Genomic DNA, 24924 nt, shown 5'->3' on the forward strand with positions numbered 1-24924 from the left:
CAGGCATTTTATACGAGAGAGAGTTGCTTCAGGAGAAGTCTCCCTATCATTTGTTGCTTCTAAAGAACAATTGGCTGATGTTTTGACAAAAGGTGTTCCTAAATGAAAGTTGGTTCACTATATAAGCAAGCTGGGCATGATTGATATATATGCTCAACTTGAGGGGGAGTCTAGAAAGACTGGCTAAATGGGCCCTAGTCCTTTAGTGTCATTCTTATTTGTTCCTTCTTGTTATGTTTTCTTATTGGGCCTTCTTTCTTTATGGGCCTTTCGCTTCTGTTTTATTTTTAAGTGTATTGCTTATGTAGATGCCTACTTAAGGGCCTCCTTGTAAATTATTTAACTTAAGTAAGTTTAATAAGGGGAAAGAGGAGATTATCAAACTCCTCCTTTCTTTTTCCTTTCTTCATTTTTCCTTCTTCTCCTTGTTGTCTTCCTCTTCTTCCTTCCTTCTTTCTGCTCTAATCAAAATATTTCTTCTAATTTTATTGGTTTGAATCACATCTAATTGCAATAACTTAAAAAAAATAAAATAAAACACAATCACACACATAACGCATACAAGATTTATAAAGGTTTGACCAACCTTGCTTATATCTTCTATCTCAGATCATCATTGAGGATTTCCACTAACTAACTAGATTTCACAGGCACCATCAAAACCTTTACAATTAGCAAGACTTCTGGGTGCCTACAATACCTTAACTAGCTATACTTAACGGGTACCAAGAAGGCCTAACCAGTAGGGATTTTGGTGCCTACAAAACCTTGTAGTTGGGCTTAACATAAGTTCCAAGAAGAACTTTATAATGTTCAAAACTTGAACATCTACTTGCTCTCAAGATAATAAAAATATAATACAATAGCAAGTTTACAACAAGAGACCTCTTAGTAGGTAGATATCATAGCACAATCTCAAACTATTTCAGTTCCAAGAGTTTCTTTAAAGATGCTCAACCCAATGAAAGATAGGAGAGACTATACAAGCTCAAAGGCTTCTCATCTTTTTTCACCTCTAAAATTATTGAAGCTCAAGAATCTCTTCAACAAAAATGGCTCTTACTAACTTTTCAAGAAACTCAAAAGCTTCTCATCTTTCTTGTATACACTATATACAAGAAAAGTACTGATTGTTTTTTTTTTCTTAATTCTCCTCGATTACTTTGAACCAAACACTTAAACATTCTTTAGGGTAATGTCTCTAGTGATGCATATGGTCAAGGTTCTAGAAGGGGAGTAGCTGCACTTGTACTCACATGTGGATTTTAAAAAGAAGCGGAAACCTCAGTACCATGTAGCTGCATGAACATGTGGCAAACCCCTAGCCAACTTGTTTCAGATCCAATGAACATGGGACTGCTTTCCCAAAGTGAGAAAGTTTCACTCCTTTTCCGAGATAGTCTCTATTAATAAGGGATCTTTGAGGATCTCCACATGACATCCATCCCAAGCCCTACGTAAGCTTTACCAGTTTGAGACCTCCAACTTTCCTACCCTCTTGTTCTTAGCCGTCCTAAAGAACACCGCCACTGCCATTTTTCGTCTTTTAGGTAGAAATCCCTAATGCCTTACAGCTTAGACCTATAACATGATGTTTAAATAAGCCCATACAAAAGCTTCCATGCAAAAAATAACAACCCATGTGTTAATTCAATTATAGATGCCATACTAGAACCTAATTATGAGGCAATTGATCAAATTCATCCAAAGTTAGTGCATGTTATAAGATCTGATGAGAAACCTAGAGCATAATCACACTATTAGACATAATTATGTCTATCATACATAGGTCTAAGTTTCATGAGAAACTAATTCACCTTCCATCTCTTAAAATGTTTCTGAAGACACTTAATATACTTTAGAAGAATATGAAGAATCAATATGGACTAACTCATATGCTACTCAGAAGTCTAAATATCTTGCATAATACTTGTATCTTCCTATCCCCTTGGCAATAAGCAAAAATTTCAAATTCAATTAATATTGCCTAGACATGTTTTATTGATAGTAGACTTTCTTCATACAAGGATACATCTCATAAGATGTTCACATTTTTCATCTAGATACATCAATATGGGTCTCTATATAACTTAGAATCCAAAACACTAGTTTTCCATTATCAAGCTTCTATTATTGAAATACTTTGGCTTCAGTTTCATTAGTTTTAGTGACTTTACCATTTAGATAAAACCTTCTAGGCCTTTTCCCTCAACAAATAAATCAAAGTGGAACATCCACATGCTATAATTAACCCCATCAAATTTCATTGGTATAACATCAACTTGTTAACCATCTTAATAAATAACCACAATTTAGAAGAATAACAATAATGAACCAAAGCATGAGAGAGAGAGAGGGAGGGAGAAGACCAAGGCAACTGCCCCACCAATACAAATCCAAACTTATTAATAGTGAAATGGATAATCAAAAACACCAAAGAGATCAATATTCGGTTAAAGATAAGCCACATGAAGGTGTTAACGTGTGAATATCTAGGTAAGTTTATCGGACTGTTGAATAAAGAAGATAGAAGAACATTCAAATCCAATTCAATCCAGAAAATAATTGTAGAAATATTTAAAAATGATTTGGGCAACTTAAGATCTAGAGTTTCAAGTTGATTGGTACAGCCGATTAAGAGAAAAAGAAGAAAACTTAAGGCTGATTATGATTTTCGAAAAAAAAAACAAAGAACTTGTGTTGATCAGAATAACCTCCATAGAACTTCTAACCAGATGCAAATCAATCAACCTAATATCCATAGATCTTCCTTCAAATTCCTAACAACAGGTTTTAATGAAAGACATGTTTGAGGGACCTGCTTTAATACCACGCCAACCTCCTAGTTCAAATAGAGAGAGAGAGAGAGAGCAAATCTATATTATTATAGAAAGTACGAATGAGGGTGTGAAACTTGAATAAAATGCTCACATTTGTTATTTAGTCAATTTCTAACTATGAAGGTTGAAAATGTAATTTAAATTAATGCTTTTCAACTCATTTAATCCACTCTCATTAACTCTTGTATTTAATGTATTAACTCTCATTCTCTCTTATTCAATTCCACATTTAAGTTAAATTTTCACTAATAAATGTTACTAATTAGATTTATGTCCAATACTTTTAACAATATAAATCCATATATTTTAAAACTTATTCAAAAACAAAAGTCATTCTTTATCCAAGTTATGACTATGCAATTCAACCATCCAAATTAAATTGGCCAACCCATGAAGTTATAGTTTGATAATAAAATTTTTAAATATAAATAAATATTAAAAATTACAAAAAATGTAGAAAAAATAGACACATTTATGAGAATTTTTTATCAATCAACTTAAAAAAAAACAAGTGTAATTAACAAGAATTATTTTTATTGATGATGAAAATAAAATACATAATGTAAACTAACCAAAAATAAAATTATTTTCCTATTTGGCAAAGATCAATAATTCAACTTTTGAGTCAAAATTATTAACCTTTAATGTCATAATTAAATAATAAAAATTAACAAATATAAAAAACATAAATTTTCAAAAAAAAAAGAATTTGGGCACATGTATAATATCATATATTTAACACATTAAACAAAAATTAAGTGCAAATAACATTATTATTTTTACATACATAGAAATAAAAAAAAAAATTATAGAAGAATTGAACACATCTATAACACCATATTGACACTACTATTAAACATATGAATAAAATTGTGAAACTTTCTTCTCACTAAAATATCCATTTTTTGAATTAAATCCCTATTTAATTGTGAGGTTTAAAATGCAGTTTATATTACAATTTGCACCTCATTGAATTCCCCCTCTTTAAATCTTACATATTTTATAAATAAACAAAGAACTATACACTAAGAAGATAAAACATTACAAAAAGAAGAGTCTAGTTAAATAGGTAAGCCTCGCAATGATACCCAAAAATTTGTAGCCCAATATGAGGTGCTTACGTAATCAGATTTGGATTTTGCAATCAACAACCAAATAATAGTTAAAAACAAAAAATATAAAAATATAACAAGTATATGAATTTTATAGAAAATTTTAGATACATTGTTCCTATTATTGTCATCATCTAGAATTGCCACGTGCAAAGCACATTCACACTTACTAGTAGTTTCAAGGGTGTCAAAAGAATTAGTGAAGCCCTACCCCAAAATGCCCTTATAGGACCGAAATAGAGAAACAAAACAATAAAAGAGTAATGTATAGTGTACAAGAAGGAATATACTAATAGGATACATCAAGTCTCTTCACAAAACATTAGGTAATGGCCACTGGTATTGAGCTATAACCATTGTAGAAGGTTGGGTTAATGGGTTTGTAGAAACAAAAGTAAGAAAAATGATATATAGCCCTTACACAAGATAAAATTCCAAAGGTTAGGTATGAAACCAAGTCACCCCTTCAAAGACCATAGATAGTTTGGACAAACATTAGTTAATGGCTCTTGTTATTTTAGTTTTTTCTGTCAACTTTGGTCAATCCATGCAAAATAAGGAGCCCACAAAATAGTCTTTGCATTGCCATGTAATTTTTTTTTTTGTACTTATAGATACTCTCAACTAAATCGAGGTAGCATCAAGGGGGCGTTCTTTTTTCGGATTTTGAGAGGGGGAAAAGTTGGTCAATGGGATTTTGGTTCCCATTGACCAAGAATCCCATGTTCTTTTTTCATATTTATGTGGGGACCAAGGAAACTTTATTTTCCTGAGTATGGGTAAGTGATACCCATCTCCTAGGTGGGTAAATAACTTTCCCACCTAGGGGGAAAGTTGCTAACACTTGAATGGGACAAAAATGCCCTTTTTAGTAATGAAATTTTATGGTTAAAATGGTCATTGCCTTATTTACATGAGAAATAAAAGAACATGGGTAAATGCACTTACCCAAGTAAGTGTTTCTCAGGAAAAACTTACCCAGGTAATTGCATTTACCTAGGTAAGTAACTTACCGAATAGCAAACAGGGCCCAAAGGTTCAAAAAATCAATGTATTTGGCCGATATTGTATCATATATCTGGGCATTGAACTGATACATGGAACACAATGAAATGAAGAGTTTCAATTCTTTGCATCCATTTCAAACCAATACAAGTTTTGGGTCGGTATCTTCCGATATGGATATGATACAAACTGATACTATGTTCATCCATTGATATAGTCCCCTATAACAATTTTCAAATTCCTCCCTCTCTTTAATTATTTTCAAATTCAAATTTGTCTAATCCCATTGTTACTAATAACTCCTATATTTAATGTTAACTCCTACATTTAAGGCCAATTCTAATTTTAAACACTTCAACAAACTATAGAACTGCAAGTACAAGATAAGAAGATTTGAACCCTAGTCACTAAGTTGTGATGATCATAAATGTCAAAATCGAATATTGAAATTTAGGAAAAATGTATAATGTCAGAAAGACATGATACCGGAGAGACATTGACCAATCAACCCCTTTCCCTCAATGAATTTTAATAAAAACCCACCTGATTAGTTACCCACTTTTATGATCTCGGTTAATTGGTTATAAGTTTTTCTGACATCATGTGTTTCTAGCATCATAATCAAAACCCTAAAATTTATATACTAGTCAGTATTAAAACAAATTATATTCATTTTCTTTTATTGGTGGAAACAAATCATATTGATTTTCTAATAATTAGGGTATATACATTACATTTTAATCCTTCTATACCAATTGTGTCCCGATGTTTGACAATGTATGTAAACCATTAAAGTATGGCTTTTTTATTTTTAAATCTTATTTATGTTCATCTAAAACTTATATTTATTGTTATTAATATATATATATATATATATATTAGGATTTATCTAAATTTCTTAATCTATCCATGCATATCTTGATTTTTCGTCCATTTCCATGCGTATCCAAAACATATCTCAATACATATCTTAGAATTGTCTTCCTAATATGCTTTGCATTTCCAATATTTTGAACCTTGGTAGCATCAAAACCACTATAATGGTGAACTTTAGCCAACAACCATCATCATAAAGATTGTAATCAATCAGGTCGGTTTTCATCAAAATTTAACCGGAGATGTTCAGTGATAAAAGATTTTTCGATATCATGTCTTTCCGACATCATATATTTCTAGAATTAGGATTCAATTTAGTTGGGATAAAATAACAGTGGACATATATTTTTCTACAGCAGTGTTCTGTGACTGTTTAATGCATGACATGGATTACACGATACAAAGTTGTACAAAAAGAAATGCAATTGTTTGGTCAGTTGCAGTTTTTTAAGGTATTCGTGCAATACTATTACCTGAGAAAAATGAGTATGAAAACAACATACAAATAAACAGAACTCGTTTGAACTTGTTTGCCCGAGATTCCATACCATTACACCAATCTGTGGTCTCTATGATTAAACCAATCAATGAAGTAAATTGGGACAGAGGCCTTGTATGACCAATTCAATTAAATTCCAATGGCATCGAGAAGCTGAGAGTGTTGAGAGACAGAGACCAGTGAGTTGGCAACGATGGCACCACTAGCAGCAACTGCAGGAACTCCAATACCTGGAAAAGTAGAATCCCCACAACAGAAAAGTTGTGGGATTGGAGTTGATTGTCCAGGAAAACTGTCTTTGCCAGCTTGTATAGCTGGCCCATATGTACCTCTATTCCTCCTAAGAAACCTCTGATGTGTCAGTGGTGTTCCTACTAACTTCACCTCACATTTCTCACGGCGAAAGCCTGGACCAAGTGCACGCTCCACTGCTCTCCACATTACCTAAGATCATGAAAGAGTCAACAGAAATGCCTCACTTCATAAATCTTAATAGGTTCAAGACTTTGTTAAAGGGTAATATTGTTCAGAGACAAACTTTACTAGTTAAATATTTCTTCAATTAGTAGTTTAAATATGTACGCTTTTTTTTGTTGAAATCAACTCAAATAGGCCTTATCCAATCTATATTTTTTGATCAGCTACACCAATCCTGCTCTGCATGTCAAACTGTCCAGAGACAAATTGATGCGGCAGCCAGAGTAAAAAATGGAGCTTTTTTTTTTTTTGGATTTTTATGTAACTCTGTATTTTCAATTTATTTTGGACATTTTACATTTATGTGGGTCCAACCTATTAGTTTGATTGCTATAATAATAAATTAAATTGTCTATGCGTGTGTATAAAGCTGCATAAACATGACTAATGATGAAATAATGCGTTTGAACTTTTTCTACAATTTTTTTTTATACATTTCTGTGATCATAATAACTCTTATTTATAACACTTATTTTTGTTTAATATGATGAATATATTGTCCCCAAATGTTTTTTTGCAAAATTTATGTACTCTTTTTGTAATTATTTTATAATTTTACCTTTTTAATTTTTTATTATTTAATAATGACATCAAGGGTTGACATATCTGATCTAAAAAGCTGAATTGTTTGATCTACAACCAAAAGGGAAACAATTTCATTTTTGGATTAGTTTTAAATTTTTTATTTCATTTTCATCATCAATAAAAACAATTATTTTTAGCACATTTGTTTTTCATTAATATGATGAATATAAAATATTAGAGATGCGCTCAGTTTTTTTACATTTTTTTTTGTAATTTTTGTTTTTATTTCTATTTCATAAAAATGTAACTATGACATCATGGGTTGACCCATTTAACCTAGATGGTTGAATTGTATACCTACTTCCTAGGCATTAGAATTGTTTCCTTTTTGGATCAGTTTTAAGAAGCATGGGTTTTGTATTGTCAAAAGTACTGGATATAGATCTAATTAATAGAATTTATTGATGAGAAAAATACCTTATATATAGGATATAATGAAAGAGAATGAGAGTTAATACCTCAGAGAGAGAGAGAGAGAGAGAGAGAGTTGAATGAAGTGAAAAATAGTAGTTCAAATTACATTTTCTGCCCTCACAGTTAGTAAAGGACCAAATTCATTAACAATGATATTTTAGTCAAATAAAAGTTTCACACGAATTTTAAGGCATAGTTATCAACTATGCAAGAATTACCAATCACTTTTAAAATATTTCATATGAAATGGTCTTCCTCAAATGAAAAACAATGCAGAACACTTGGTAAAATAATGAGGGTGGATTCAACAAAACAATGCATTGATCCTAATTCTGGTGTAAACACTCCAGCAACTACAACTACTACTCTCTTAACTCTGACATGAGATGAGGAATTCTCACTAAAGACCTATGCCTATTTCACTGTCTCTTCATCTTCCATCTTCCTAACCCTTTTTCCATTCTTACCTCAAATTCTTTCTTTCTTCATTTCTCTCTGATTCTCTTCTGATAGTTACCATTATAGAATCCAAACAACTCACTTTATTCTCCCTTTAGCAATAAGATGCTAAAAATCTTTGATCTTGATAGAGGTTGCATTTATCTCACATGAAAGGGTTGTTGGTTTCGGACTTTCTTGGGAGGAATACTGACCATTCTCCAATGTGCAAATTAATAAAATAAACAATTTTTCTCTTTCTGGTCTCAAGAAATTAGCTGAATGTGCAGAAAGAAGAGGAAGATAAAAGAATGACTGGAGGAAAGCAGCAGTTGTGGGATGTGTGAGCAGCCCCTTTATGTTTATATATTATTCTGAAAATGGATAGGTAAGGACTACCTATCATTAACAATTTTCTCCTCTATAAGAATCTAAACTTCTCAACACTGCCCCTCAAACCGAGCATTAATATTAATCACATCTGGCTTGATTACATAATTGTCAAGTTTAGATTTAACAAATCCTTTAGTGAATACATCAAAGAGCTATTCTTATAAAGCATTAAATGGAAGACACATCCAAAAATCACTTTCATTAAAATGAAACACCTGTTATATGTTTAGGTGTATCATGCTGAATTGAGTTCTGAATTGTATAGAGAGTTGCCTGATTATTACAATACATTATTTTTGGTTTTCATATCATATTCGATCTCCAATCCACCAAGTATAGAACATAGATACAACATCTCAAACACTACATATGTCATTTCCCCATTATTCAGTCTCAACACTAGACTGAGCCACAACAGACTACTTGCTTCTGCAAGAAACTAAGTTTCTGCCAATCAAAGAACAATACCTTGAAGTGGAGAGCATAATATTTACAGAACCAGATCAATTAGAATTTGTTAATGCCTCAATAATGAGGCCTTGATTAGCAATGAAATCTGTTCTGTAGTAATCAAGTGACTGTTCCTGAAAGCATTCACATGCTAGCCAATAATACTTATAAGATATGATTATGTTAGGATATATCATGCAAAAATCACCTTCTGACCAGATGCTGAACATTCCTCTTATCTTTGAGAAGCATGCCATCTGATGCAAACAGTCTATGGCTTGGATCAAAAAGTACATTAACTAGTCAAACAACCAATTTACTAGTATCATTGAACAAGTCAAAACACATTTCCTATAAAAGAAATAATCTATGCTTGGGTTGAGGTAGTTGGATTGAGCTATCTCAATCATTAGGAAATACTAAAACTCACCTAAGTTGTTTAATTTCAAATTCAGTAGTATAGTTTGTAATATTAATATCGATGAACATTTCACCATGTAGAGTTGGAGAAATTTTGGAGATATTTTGCTGATTTATCTAAGATATTTGGAAAATCTAAAAAAAAACAGCAAAGTTTTCTAGAAACCTGATGGACATTTCTTAGTTTAGGTCATTGGGCTTGGGCTCGTAAGGTGGCTGAAACCCAAGTCAAATTAATGACAATTGTTGGGCTGAATTGTTAAGACAGTGTATGCCCTTGGCTCCAATCAGATTATTGCATACAAACATTTATGGGTAAATGAATAAAGTACATTATTATTTTATATTTAAATTGGTGTGTTTTTTTGAATTACTTAAACTGGACAATTACGAAACTCATGTTAGTTTAGAATGTTCTCAGTCATTGGATAGACTTAGGGAGTTTATCCTAACAATGTTGACATTGATGTGTTGCTGAATTGGTGGAGTAGCTTTTCTCAGCTGCTATGGTTAGATCCCAAGCTCAACTAGAGGGTGTTTGGAAGAAACACTGAACCCCGACCAATTTTCAATTATTCCTTGGACCTCGGAGATAGATGGGCAAAACTAGAAGGTTTCACTTAACCCTAAACTTGATTATGATACTGCACTAGGTTTTGGATTGAACCATCTTTGATATGCTAACCAGTGAGATCCATCAAGGGCCAAATATTTGGGTATATTGGGACAGTTTAGGGAATTACCTGAGAGAGAGAGAGAGAGAGAGAGAGAAGACAGAAGATAAACAATGGAGTCACTATCTATTGGAATTTAGATTACGATATGGTAAAAGCGGAAAATTAAGATGATAATGGTAAGAAATATTATGAAGTATTTTTCTTTTCATGAACTCTGATTCAATGTTTCATGCTGTAGGGAACTAAATATGACCAAAGAAGAATAACATAGTGCTAAGACTGTGATACTGATATTCAAATACCTCTGAGCGTTCAGCTTTTAGTCTTTTATATTCAGAGCTTCTGCGATCAAGGCCTTCCCATAACCCAAATGGTTCGGTTCCTGGTGTATAGGCATGCAATACATGTTTCCCTAGAGGAGCCAAATCTGGACTGAGCATAGTAGGTACAGAGATCAAAACAACGTTCTGATCAGCATCAACTCCTCTTTTCCAATCATTTACAACAATGTGATGGATTCCCAAGTCTCCAGGGATACCCTGATCAAATAACATAAAAAATTTTGAAAAGGTTATTAATAATATATCCAATATGGCTAATATGAAACCAATTATTTTCCAATAAAGAGTAATCACAATGTTAACTAAATAGTAAAGGTAATGGTTATAACCTAGAAACAGTGATGGGAAAGCCCAATTTGTAATGTTTGCAGCATTGACAAAGATTCATTGCAACAAAAACATCTATGATTCATAAGCATGCAGTTCCAAAATGTGATAGTTTAGATATTCTACATACCCATCTTAAGTAATAATAAAACCTGTTTAAAGTGCAAAATTAGTGAATGAGAAAACAGGAGGATGACATAAAAGACTATTTATTGCCTAGGATCAAGATGAAGAAAACAAAGTATGCAGGCTCAAGAAGTCCATTTATGATCTCAAACAGTCACCTCATGCCTAGTTTGAGAGATTCAATAATTCATGCAAGCTCAAGAAGTCTAATGATATATGGCATGATCTATTTTGATGAAGAAACCATTGCCAAAATTGGGATGCCATTTGCTCTATTTTTCTGGACTGTAACACTTTATTTTAGGAAAAAGAAAGAGAATAAAGCAATAGAATTACAGGCTCCAACTCAAGCCGCTTTGATATCAGTCAATAATCATCATCATCGATGCCTTATCCCAACTATATGGGATCGGCTACATGAATCCTGTTTCACCAATTCGTTCTATTTAAAGCCATACCCATTGTTAAATTATTAGTGCTTAAATCATTTCTTACTACTTCTACCCATGTCCCTTTTGGTCTACCCCAAGCTCTTCTAGCCCTTTCAATGTGTAACAAATCACTTTTTCTAACTAGCATAGTTGGTGGTCTTCTATGCACATGACCAACCATCTTAGTCTACTCTCTCTCATTTTATTACCTATTGGAGATACTCCTAGGTTCCTACGGATATCCTTTCTAGTTTTCCACTCATCCATCTTAACATTCGCAATTTTTCCATTCATTTTCTGGACATGTTATTTCTTGACTGCCCAACACTCTGCTCCATACAACATAACTGGCCTTACAACTGTTTTATAGAATTTTCCTTTTAATCTAGGTGATATTTTGCTATCACATAAAAGTCAAGATGCACCCCTCCATTTTGCCCATCTTGCTCTAATTCTTTGGCCTTACAACTGTTTTAAAACTTCTTGTTTCTAAGGCATTTGTCCATAAGCTTAATTTTGCATTTAATCCTTCATTAGTTTCATCAAGTAAAACAATGTCATCCACAAATGACAAGCACCATTGAACTTCCCCCTAAATATGTTTAGTCAATTCATCTATGATCAGTGCAAATAGACAAGGGCTAAGTGCTGAACCTTGGTGAAGACCCATAGTAACTCTAAATCTGAAGTCTCTTCTACTGGTGTTCTAATATTGGTTGTTGCCCCCTCATACCTATTTTGAACCCTTTTCTTTTTTGTTGAAATAGTTTATTTTATTTTTTCATGTTTATTATTTTTTTTGTTAGGGTCCATTTGGTCGGTTTAAAGTCTTTTTTATTTTCTGTTATTGTACTTTATTTACAGCAGGGGCACAAGAGTCTTTTTCCCTTTTATTTTAGACGCCCTATAAATATTAATAGAATCTGGCGCCGCTAGAACTATTCCATGGTCGTCAATCTCTCTTCTTCTCTTCTACCTTCTCTCTTCTTCTTCTCTTCCCTTCTCTCTCATATTTCTAGTCGGCTTTACTGTCAAGATGGTATCAGAGCGGGATTATTGATTGTGAGAGCAGATCGAACAAGTTTTCTTTCTATTTTGACTTTCTGAATTTGGGCAGAATAGAGAACTGAATCTGGGCTGGACAAAACTGATATACGAGTGGTACAGTCCTTTTTTTCTCTTTTACCTTTCTTGGTCGTGTACCAAGAGAAAAATCAAGTGAATCTGGGCTGCTGAATGTTGTCAGACCTTTGTGAGGTTTATACCTCTTTTTTCTTGGATCATGTGATCCTGTACCTGTGAAAAGGTGACTGTGGGTCACAGATGATCTGTTATCTCCAGTTTTTGGTATGATTACAAGTGTTTAACGATCTCTCCTGATGGTTAATGTTCTTAGACATTCTGGAAGGTTGGTAGGTTGGGACTGTTAACTCGTACAGGTCTGAAATCAGTCTGATCTTGCCTTTTTTTCTGGAAATTGGTGCTGTTTCGTGCTTAGTTTGAGTTCAAACTGAAGTGTGCATGGACTGATTACTTGTGTGTAGTAAAAGTTTTTTTTTTTTTTTTGTTTTTTTTTGGTGTGAGGTATCCTAAGTTGAGTGTTGAGACTGAAATTCTTTTTTGACCATGTCCTCTGAGAATTCTGCTACTTCGGGGGTTTCAGAAAGTCAAAATGGAGTGAGTGGGGGAATGGATATGAGTTTTCCCATGGCTGTAATTCCCTTCGATGGACTAAACTACCTTGAATGGTCTAGGGGAATAAAAATCTACATCACTGCTAGGGGGAAAATAGGATATATTAATGGGAAAGTGAAGGAATCGTAGAATGGAAGTTCTGAATATGATAGTGGAACCAAGAAAATAGTATGGTGATGTCATGGCTCTTGGTTTCCATGTTGCCACAAGTAAGAAAGACATTCATGTGGACTGAAACAGCTTGTGAAATATGGGAACAAGCAAAATCTACTTATTTAGAACAAAGGCATTATGCCAAGATACACCAACTGCAAGCTGAACCCTCCACTTGCAAGCAGGGGGAGAGGAGTCTCTCAATGTACTACTCAGATCTGGCATCAATCTGGAAAGAACCTGATCACTATCAAAATGTGAATTGGAAATGTGATGAAGATGCAAAGGCATACAAGTCACTTGTCTCTCAGCAACAGGTATTTGCTTTTCTTTTGGGGTTGAACCCTTCATATGAGTCCATTAGAGTACAAATCTTGTGAAGTAAAGACTTGCCATCAGTTCAGGAGGTTTATGCCTTAGTCCAGTCAGAAGAGAGTAGAATAAGTGTGATGAATTGTGCAGAGGGGGAGTCGGTTTCCCTAGCTATCCAAGGAAGTATAAATTCTAATGTCGGAGGCTCCTTTAAGAAGGGTGATTCTCAGAAGAGAGTGGATGACAAGAGTAAACTTTGGTGCACTCGCTGTCAGAAGACAAGAGGCACCAGAGATACATGTTGGGACCTCCATAGGAAACCTAAATGGGCACATGAATTGGGTAAGAAGTCAACAACTAATTAGGGTAAGAAACTAATCCAGCAGAATCAGAAAAAATATAGCTCAACTAATATGGCATCTCAAGAGACTAGGCCCATGGTAACTCAATAAAGGCACCTTAGTTTTGACCCTAAGGAAGAGATTATCAACTCCTTTCGTGACCATTTGGAGTTATATGGTAGGACTCATCCCCAGATGGATTTTGGTCCTACTCCTTCTACCTCCTTTGCGTCTACATCAGGTAACATTGCCACTGCTTTCCATGTGTCATCTCATACATCTGGTTCCCCTTGGATAATTGACTCTGGAGCCTCAAACCACACAATTGGTAAGTCAAATTTATTTTAGGCATATAACCTCCTCTTTGGGAGAGATAAGATGAGACAGGCTGATTGTTCATTTTCCACCATAGCCAACCAAGGAACCATATCTCTCCCACTTGTCCTTACCCTCTCTAATGTGTTGCATGTTCCTAAATTGCCTATAAATTTTCTCCCCATTAGCAGTATTACTCACTCCTTCAACTATTCAGATACTTTCTTCCCGTCTTCATGTGTGTTTCAGGATTTGGCCACAGGGAAGACAATTGGTAGAGGAAGCATGGTGGATAGTCTCTACGTGTTGGGCAATAAAGTTGGTCTTGTGGCTACAGAGTCCTTGAGTTTGTCTAGTGAGAGCCAAGCCTACTTACAGTCGTCTTGGTCATCTTTCTTTTGAGTCATTAAAAGTTATGTTTTCAAAAGTATTTAAGTCTTTGTCAGTTAGTAAGTTGTAGTGTCAAACATGTCAATTGAGCAAACATTGTAGAAGTTCCTTTTCTTTAAGAAATAAAAGATCTGAATTTCTGTTTCATATTGTCTATTCTGATGTTTGGGACCCTATTACTCTACCTACTAAGGTTGGACATAAGTACTTCATTACAGTTGAAAAACAGCCCACTTGATGTATGGAACTATTTGAGATTAGATGCAAACCAGAAAATGAACAAACAAGAGAGGAAGAGAAGAGAGAGCTGGCGGCAATGAGTGTTAGAGAGTAAGAGGTTCGAACATAACCTCTCTCTAACACTCTAAACATCTTATTAATAAGTTAATCTTTGACAAATTACAGAGAGGCCCTTGAGAGAGCAGGAAAATACAAAAAACAGAATATTATAGAGTATGGGCCCAGAATAAGGCCCACAACAGAGAGAAACATAACATAACATGAAATGACAGTCTATGGGCCATTCGGCCCATCTTCTCTACACTCCCCCTCAAGCTAAGCATAGATGTTAATCATGCCCAGCTTGCCAGTGTCATGTTGAAGCCTTGCCTTGGAAATGCCCTTGGTGAGAAAATCTGCCAGTTGTCCTTCAGAAGTAATGAATGGAAGACACACTTCACCGGAGGAGACTCTTTCACGAATAAAGTGTCTATCAACCTCAATATGTTTGGTTCTATCATGTTGTACCGGGTTGTGAGCAATGTTGATGGCAGCCTGATTATCACAGTACAACATCATGGGTTTGTCATGATCTACCCCAAGTTCTTCCATTAAGGACCTTAGCCACAATAATTCCGAGACTCCATGTGCCATGGCTCTATATTCTGCTTCTGCGGAGGATCGAGCCACAACTGTTTGTTTCTTACTCCTCCAAGAGACAACATTACCAGCCACCAGACTGCAATACCCTGAAGTAGATCTTCTATCATCAATATTTCCAGCCCAATTAGCATCAGTATAGGCTTCAAGTTTCAGATGACCATGTTTGGCAAATAGAATTCCTTTTCCTGGAGAGCCTTTCAGATAGCACAAAATCCGTTCTGCTGCTGCCATATGGGTATCTCTAGGAGCATGCATGAACTGGCTAATGCAACTGACAGTATACGCGATATCTAGCCTAGTCATGCACAGGTACAAAAGCTTCCCAAGAAGTCTCTGAAAGACCCCTTTGTCTTCCAACAAAGTTCCATCCGAAGCTGAAAGTTTGTGACTCATATCAATAGGAGTTGCAGCTGGTCTTGCACCCAATTTTCCAGTTTCAGACAACAAATCAAGGACATATTTCCTCTGGGAAATAAGAATCCCATCCCTGGATCTGGCAACTTCTATGCCAAGGAAATATCTCAACTCCCCCAGATCCTTAATCTCAAATTCTGTACAGAGGAAAGACTTAAGGCCCAGAATGCCAGAGGCATCATCACCAGTCACTATAATGTCATCAACATACACAATGAGATACACTGCTAGAGACCCACTTTTCTTCACAAAAAGAGTATGATCTGACTGTGTCTGAACATAGCCGAATTTAACAAGTGCAGCTCTAAATCTCTCAAACCAGGCTCTAGGAGATTGTTTGAGGCCATAAAGAGATTTCTTCAGTTTACATACCTTTCCGTGCATATCTTTCCCATACATTCCTGGAGGAAGACACATGTAGACCTCCTCACGTAAGTCACCATTCAGAAATGCATTCTTTACATCTAACTGATAGAGAGGCCAATCAAAGTGAGCTGCCAGAGATAAAAGAACCCTCACAGATGTCATCTTAGCAACAGGGGCAAAAGTCTCCAGATAGTCAATCCCATATGTCTGTGTGTAGCCCTTTGCAACAAGTCTGGCCTTGTACCTCTCAATAGTCCCATCTGCCCTGTATTTAATGGTAAAAACCCACTTGCATCCAACTGGATCCTTCCCTTCAAGCAAATCCACCACCTCCCAAGTACCATTTTCATGTAGAGCATCCATTTCAGCCTGCATGGCATCTCTCCATTCTGGAATCCCAAGAGCTTCTGATACAGACCTAGGAATGGGGTTAGAAGCAACTGAAGAGAGGTAGGCACAATATGAAGGGGAAAGTAAGTCATAAGAAAGGTGTTTGGAAATGTAGTGTGCAGTACACTTCCGCTTTCCTTTCCTAACAACAATGGGGACATCAAGATCTGGGAAGGGGGATTCCAAGGGAGCTGAAGCAATACCTGTTACCTCATCTGTGATTGGGAGGGTATGAGCCTCATCTGTTGTAAGGGAAACCACTTGCTCATTCCTGGATCTCTGCCTTTGATACACTTTGGGATTATGGGTAGGACGAGGAGGTAAAGAAATAGGAGCACTAGGACAAGAGGAATGAAGTGGCTGATCCTCCTTTGATTCATTTTGTGAGGATACAGATTTGTCAAGAGACTGAACTGGGACAGGAAGGGGAAGAGCAAAAACTTGTGTCAGACTCTCCCCCTGTTGACAATGTCCTTCCTGAGAGGAACCATAAAAAGGAGAAAGTTCATCAAAGGTAACATCCATAGAGACATGTCTGGTGCCAGTCTTTGGATCAAAACAACAATAACCCTTTTGTGTGGGGGAGTAACCGAGGAATATGCATTTGTGGGCTTTTGGTTCAAACTTGTGTCTCTGCACACTTGGAATGTGAACATAACAGGTACAACCAAACACACGAAGAGGAATTGGGAAGAGATCCTTATCTGGATGAAGAAGACTGAAGGGGGATTTAAACCCTAAAACCCTGGATGGCATACGGTTTATGAGATAGGTAGCAGTAAGTACAGCATCACCCCAAAATCTTGTGGGAACATGTGAGGCAAATAAAAGGCTCCTTGCAACTTCAACAATATGTCTATTTTTTCTCTCAGCAACTCCATTTTGTTCAGGGGTTCTAACACAGGAGCTTTGGTGAATAACCCCCATGTCAGAGAGATACAAGGATAAGCTCTTCTCAAAATACTCTTTTGCATTGTCAGATCTGAAAACCTTAATTCTGGTACCAAATTGAGTCAAAACAAGCTCATGAAATTGCCTCACAAGTCTCGGGATTTCGTCTCGGGATTTCATTAAGTATATCCAAGTGAATCTAGAAAAGTCATCAATGAACAGGATAAAGTATTTGTAGCCCCCCATAGAGGATAAGTGGTAAGGCCCCCACACATCAGAGTGTACAATATGAAAAAGAAAAGAGGACCTTTTATTGCTCACAGGGTAATTTTTTCGACAATGCTTTGACAACTGACATGACTCACAATTGAGACTGGACACACTAACTCCCTTAAACAGTTTGGGAAGCAAATGACTTAAAGCAGAAAAAGGTAAATGACCCAACCGACAATGACTCAACATAATTTGACTGACTGGCTCTGAAGAAGTAGAACCAAAAGCAACATTCTTGGGATGATCAAAGCATTGGCCAGGGGTGTCGAGCAAGTATATTCCATTCGCTTCATGGCCACTCCCAATCACCTTCCGAGACTTCAGGTCCTGAAACACACAGTGAGAAGGGAAAAAGGTTACACAACAATTCAATGACTTGGTCAAGCTACTTACAGATAACAAGTTGGTATTTAATTTAGGTACATGAAGAGTGGAAGATAAAAGTAAAGAGCCTGTAGGCTTGACAGTTCCCTTGCCAGAAATGGGGGCAAGAGAACCATCAGCTAAGGTGATTTTGTCACGACCAGGAAGCAAATCATATGACACAAACAAAGTGGAAAGGTTGGTCATGTGATCAGAAGCACCTGAGTCAATGATCCAAGGGGTCTTGGGATTACCTGAGGTAGATGCATGGTTAGCAGAAGCCCTTATACCTGAGTGAGCAAATGCAAAGGTGGCTGGACTTCCAGAAGGGTTGGATGATGAAGTTACCCCTTCAAGCTGGCTGATCATCCTTCCAAACTTCTCATAATCAGCTTTCATGGCTTCCAATTGTGCACTTGCAGACTCAAACTCTGTATCTTTACTTGTGGCTGTATGTGCACTTCCTGTCTTTCTACTGTCATTCTTCTTCTGGAATCGAATAGGGACAAGACTGGGATGCTATTTCCAGCACTTGTCCTTAGTGTGTTTCGGCTTCTTGCAATATTCACACACCACCTCCTTCTTTCCTGTGCCACTGGGGGCTCCTGTAACCCCTTTGGGTTTGATTCCCATATTTGCAAAATGATCATTGATACTGACCCCTTGAACCTGCACTTGCCTCCTGCTTTCTTCACTGCTGACCAAAGCATATGCTTGAGACAATGAAACATCTTCCTTGGACAAGATGTTTTGCTTTGTAATGTCATATTCAGAATTCAGCCCTGTCAAGAACTCAAAGACCCTATTCCTTTCAACCAATTTCCTTTATGTTTCAGCATCCTTAGGGGTATCCCATGTCACGGCCTCTATCATATCAATCTCTTGCCATATAGATTTTAGGGCTGAGAAGTATGCTGCAAGTGACTTCTCCCCCTGTCTTAAATTCTTCACATCACTTCTCAGTTTGTAAGCTCTGGCAACATTCAACTTCTGGGAGTAAGTTTCTGCAACACTATCCCAGATTTCTTTAGCCGAGTTCATCCACAGATAATGCTGACTAATCTGTGGCTGCATTGAGTTCACGAGCCACCCAATCACTGTGTAGTTTTCTTGTACCCATCTCTCATAAGATGGATCATCCTCTGGAGGAGCTTTCTTGCTTCCAGAAATAAAACCCCATTTTCCTTTGCTACAAATGTGGATTTTCACTGATTGTGACCAAGCCAAGTAGTTGGTCCCATCAAGCTTAACTGTAGTTACAGCCAGCATAGAATCAGTTGGGGTTCCCAAAATCTGTCCATATTCAGCAGCATTCTTGTTTTAAAGGCTTGAGAAATCCATGATGTAAAGGCTCCAATTAGGATTTTTAATAGGTTTCTCAAGGTACTGGGGTCTTGATGAGTTTAGTTTGAGCTGAATAGGCAACAACAACTAGCTCACAGAATCAGTTCAGACTTGATAACTGTGACAGTCCAGTACGGTGGTAGTTTTTTCTTTACTGTTTCACCCTTTAAAGGACACCCAACAAACCTCTAATCACAAGGTATTTCAGGTTCTCAACAGCCGTTGTCCCAAAGAGAAGAAAATAGGGCCACAGTCCTTAAGAGACCTTTCGTCGAACACTCAGTGTGCAGTAGTTAACAGCCTACTGTTAACTAGAAGAAACCACTTCAAGGTGTTCAGTATAGGTCCAAGAAGAGGCTGGGATGAAGATGAGACTAGTGCCACTTAGTTTTAGATCAATTTCAGCAGATCGGCAGTCCAATAATCAGCCGAATAGCACTTCCAAAACAACCCAGAAAAACAGTCCAGCAACAGTGGGCCGAATGTATGTGGGCTTTGAATGCTTTAATAGTCCTCCCAAACAACAAAAAATAACTCAGCAAAGGACTGAGAAAAGACTTACAGCAAGAGAGTCTCTGGTTTGAACTATAAACCAGGCCGAACACTTGTTCTCTGAGATAACTTCGAAAGTCCTTTTCTCTGATTTCAAATCAGGCCAAACAACTTGCTCTCTGATTCTTCCTGGTCACCGAACCCTTCTCCAAGTGTATAGAAACTTGGGCACCCTCCAATGACCTCCAAGAACCAGGCGGATGACTGTAAACTTTCAGCCCTAGAACCTCCTCATGTAGTTGGCTGAACTAGAACCACATGAGGGACACGCCAAGCAATGGCCCGCTCTGATACCAAGTTGAGAAACAGCCCACTTGATGTATGGAACTGTTTGAGATTAGATGCAAACCAGAAAATGAACAAACAAGAGAGGAAGAGAAGAGAGAGCTGGAGGCAATGAGTGTTAGAGAGTAAGAGGTTCGAACATAACCTCTCTCTAACACTCTAAACATCTTATTAATAAGTTAATCTTTGACAAATTACAGAGAGGCCCTTGAGTGAGCAGGAAAATACAAAAAATAGAATATTACAGAGTATGGGCCCAGAATAAGGCCCACAACAGAGAGAAACATAACATAACATGAAATGACAGTCTATGGGCCATTCGGCCCATCTTCTCTACAATTACTTTGATTGATGACTACTATAGATATACTTGGGTTTACCCTATGCGATCTAGAGATGAAGTGCCAAAAATTGTGAAAGACTTTCAATGCATGGTTTTCACTCAATTCCAAACTGAAATTCATATTTTCCAGTCGGACAATGGAAAAGAGTACTTTCATAGTGATCTCACGGAGTTCTTTGCTTCATGTGGATCATTTCATCAATGCTCTTGGGCTAGGACACCCCAGCAAAATGGTGTTGCTAAAAGGAAAACCGTCACCTTTTCGAAGTAGCTCATGGTTTATTACTCCATATGAATGTTCCAAAACGCTTTTGAATGGATGTTGTTCTGTGTGCTACATACATCATCAACCGTATGCCATCTCGGTTACTAGAGTATAAGGCCCCACACCAACTTTTGTTTCCTATAGCTTCGTTGTCCCCCATTCCAATGCGTGTTTTGGGTGTCGTTGTTTTGTTCATAACAAGGCCCCTACTCGGGGTAAACTTGATCCTCATGCTATTCCTTGTGTTTTCCTTGGTTACCCTTTATCTCAAAAGGGTTATTGTTGCTATGATCCCACCTCACGCAAGTACCATGTCTCCATAGATGTATCCTTCTTTGAGAGTAAGCCTTTCTTCTTGGTTTCTCCTCAAGGAGAGAGTAGGGTTGAGGATAAACACACCTAGGCTTAGACTCAATTACCTCCAGATGCAATGAAGGAAGAAATTGATGCATTGCACAAAAATGGCACTTGGGAGTTGGTGGATCTTCCTGAAGGGAAAGGAACCAGTGGGACGCAAGTGGGTGTTCATAGTGAAGCATAAGGCTGATGGAATTATTGAAAGGTACAAGGCCAGATTGGTGGTAAAAGGTTTTACACAGGTATATGGAGTAGACTATGCAGAGACATTTGCTCCAGTAGCCAAGATGAACTCTATTAGGATTCTTCTCTCATTGGCAGTAAATCTTGACTGGGAACTTCACCAATTGGACATTAAGAATGTTTTCTTGAATGGTGACTTAGACGAGGAAGTGTACATGACTCAACCTCCAGGTTTTTGTGCCAAAGGCAGTGACCAGAAGGTGTGTAGGTTAAAAAAAATCTTTATATGGGTTGAAGCAATCACCTTGGGCTAGGTTTAGTAAGTTCCACTTAACAGTTCACCAGATGGGGTTCAAACAATGCCAATCAGACCACACATTGTTTATGAAGAAAGGTGAAGGGAAAATTGCAACTTTAATTGTGTATGTGGATGACACAGTGATCATAGGAGATTGGGAGACTGAAATACAGAAACTGAAGAAATTCTTAGCCACTCTATTTGAAGTGAAATATCTAAGACCCTTACGTTATTTCCTTGGAATTGAAGTTGCATGCTTTTAAAAGGGAATTTTTATTTCCCAACGAAAATATGTACTAGATCTACTAGAAGATACGGGCAAGCTAGGGGTGAAACCAATTGACGCACCAATTGAACCTAACCATCAGCTGGGAGACAATTGGGGAGTTCTTGAAAGATGTGAAGAAGTTTCAGAGACTTGTAGGGAGACTCTTATATTTGTCTATCACCAGGTCTGATATTGCTTATGCAGTGGGTGTCCTTAGTTCATGCACAACCCTAGGACAACTCACTTTGAAGCTACCAAGAGGATTCTTAGATACCTCAAGAAGTTTCCAGGAGTTGGTTTGCTGTTCCAGAAACATGGACATTTAAAGGTGGAAGTATATACTGATTAGGCACGGGCAATCGATGACCGAAAGTCTACCAGTGGGTATTGTACCTTTGTAGGAGGAAATTTGGCCACCTGGAGAAGTAAGAAAGCAAAGTGTGGTGGCTAGATCCGGTGCTGAAGCAGAATACAGAGCTATGTCTCATGGAGTTGCTGAAATCATGTGGCTAGATCCAATGCGGCATAATGATTTGTGTGACAAGTTGGGCATGATTGACATCTATGCTCCAACTTGTGGGGGAGTGTTGAAATAGTTTATTTTATTCATTGTTTATTATTTTCTATCTTGTTAGGGTCCATTTGGTTGGTTTAAAGTCTTTTTTATTTTCTGCTATTGTACTTCATTTACAACAGGGGCACAAGGGTCTTTTTACCTTTTATTTTAGACGCCCTATAAATATTAATAGAATCTGGCGCCACTAGAACTATTCCATGGTTGACAATCTCTCTTCTTCTCTTCTTCTCTTCCCTTCTCTCTTTTATTTCTAGTTGGCCTTACTGTCAAGATTTTCCAAGACCCACCATATTATCTCTATAGGAACTCTTATCATATCTTTTCTAGATCAATGAACACCATATAAAGATCTTTCTTCTGATACCAATTGATGCAACTTTGAAACCAGTTGATGTAGAACAAATAAGAAGAAAATGAAAAAAAATTGCTCAAAGAGAAATTAGAGAGAAGAAAGAAACAAAATGGACAATGGAACTTTATTAATATGAGGAGGGATAACAAGAAGGCAAACAAGTTGGGGACTCACTCACCCAAGAGAGGCTCTCTTCACTCTGAAAATATAGCTTTAGGATTTTCAAAACAAAGGTAAGAACATGGATACTCAATGCTTACAATTACAAAGCTTTATATAGAGAAAAACAAATCATTAGAGAATTTAATGTGAAACTATCTGTTGAAGCTTTTAATGAAAAGCTAGCTATTAGAAGTTCACTAATGACTAGCCATTAGAAACCCACTAACCAGACTAGTTGTTCAAAGCCCATTAATGCATTTAAATGTAAGGTCCACTTGTCTTATTATTTGAAAATGATTTTCTACTTATTAGAGCACAATTTTAAACTGCACTAATCTCTCCCTCTTGAAAAGAACTCATAACTCTAAAAGAATGATTTACTTTGCTACTTTTCTTTGTTCTTGATCCTTTGATAGGCAATTGATGGTATAAATCTTTAACATGGATTGAAATTTCTTCATTATGTCTCCTAGCTATTGAAACATGTTTCTTGTGCTTCAAGTTAGCTAGTTTTTTCTTCAATACCCATTTAAAACTATGAAAAAATGGTCTCCAAAAGGGTCATCATACACCTACACAAAGGTGCAGCCGAAACTTTCTATTTGATAAGTGTTGTCTCTATCACTTTGAAATTCATTATTGGTAATAGAAGAGTCTTATGTTGATTTTCAACTTGACCCTTAGTCATTTTTTCCTCACTTATTGAAGACTTAGGATGTGTAGGAAGCTTCATCGACTGTTCTTTTTAACTTTTAACGTTTTCTAGAAACTCCTATTAGTCAGCCATTTGTTGCACTTGAAAATAGATTCAAAGAGCATTCCAATAATATATGGGATGACCTATTTTGATAAAGAAATCATTGCCAAAAGTGGGACACCATTTGCCATATTTTTAGGGACTGCAACACTATGTTTTAGGAAAGAGGAAAAGAATAAAGCAATAAACTTGTAGGCTCCAACTCAACCCACTCCAATATCAATTGTACAACTCTGAAACCAGTTGATGTAGCTCTAATAAGAAGGAAAATAAAAAGAAATTGTGTAGTGAGAATGGGTCGAATGGGCCTTAGTGTCTTTATTTCTTTTAAGTTATGTTTCAAGTTTATGTTCTTTCAGTTATGAGCCTCTTTTGTTTTGTTTTGTTTTATTATTTCTTTCAGTTATGAGCCTCTTTAGTGACGGCTGCCCCATTAAGGGATTCCAAGGAATTGTACTCAGTTTGGAATTAAATGAATCAAAGATATCTTGGGGGGTAGAGAGAAAGGATCGGACTCTTCTCTTCTCTCTTCCATTCTCTTCTTCTTCCACAGAATTCTGCTGAAACCTTTCTTTCTTCTTTCTTTTCTTCTCTTTCTCTTTATTTTCTGAATTATTGCAGTTGTGTTTCACAACTTGGTATCAGAGCAGTTTCTCACCTACAACATCTTTCTCCTTTCTTAGCCCATACATAGTGTGTATAGAGAACTTATTGGGTGATCAATCAGCAGAATATGTAGCCCAATTAGGAAGGTTTTTGGAGAATTTTTTGTGGAGATTTTCATCCTTAGTTGAAGCCCAAAGCAGGTTCTTGGAGATTTTTTCCAAAACCCAGAGAAATCTTATTACAGGTCCTAGAGACACTTTGAAGCTGGTGCTTGGGGATCAAAGGGGAGCTCTTTTATTTCTATTAAAGGGAAGTTTGGGTTGGACAGAGTTCTGGAACCTCTGGTAGGAGCAGTTGAAGTTTCTCTCCTTTTCCCATC

At 36.5% G+C, this 24924-nt stretch overlaps 1 protein-coding gene across 6 annotated transcripts in view; it reads right to left on the minus strand.

Moving 5' to 3' along the window:
* Positions 1-24924, minus strand: part of LOC148852689 (FAD/NAD(P)-binding oxidoreductase family protein) — a 141533-nt gene that overhangs the window by 16439 nt on the left and 100170 nt on the right. The window contains exons 8-9 of one of the 6 annotated variants that reach the window (XR_016099658.1): positions 10489-10725; positions 6382-6776 (exon numbers count right to left, since the gene is read on the minus strand). Coding sequence is in view for 5 of the 6 variants with exons in the window: in XM_088946919.1 (XP_088803045.1) it covers positions 6462-6776; positions 10489-10725 (552 nt within the window). In the remaining variant the exon portion in view is untranslated. Of the gene's footprint in view, positions 1-6133; positions 6777-8868; positions 9361-10488; positions 10726-24924 lie in introns of those variants that run through there. The other 5 variants (XM_088946919.1, XM_088946922.1, XM_088946920.1 and 2 more) reach the window with 5 other exon arrangements.

Source organism: Nelumbo lutea, chromosome 5, assembly GCF_056320005.1.
Source record: "Nelumbo lutea isolate HS-2025 chromosome 5, American lotus-T2T, whole genome shotgun sequence".
NCBI classification, from domain to species: Eukaryota; Viridiplantae; Streptophyta; class Magnoliopsida; order Proteales; family Nelumbonaceae; genus Nelumbo; species Nelumbo lutea.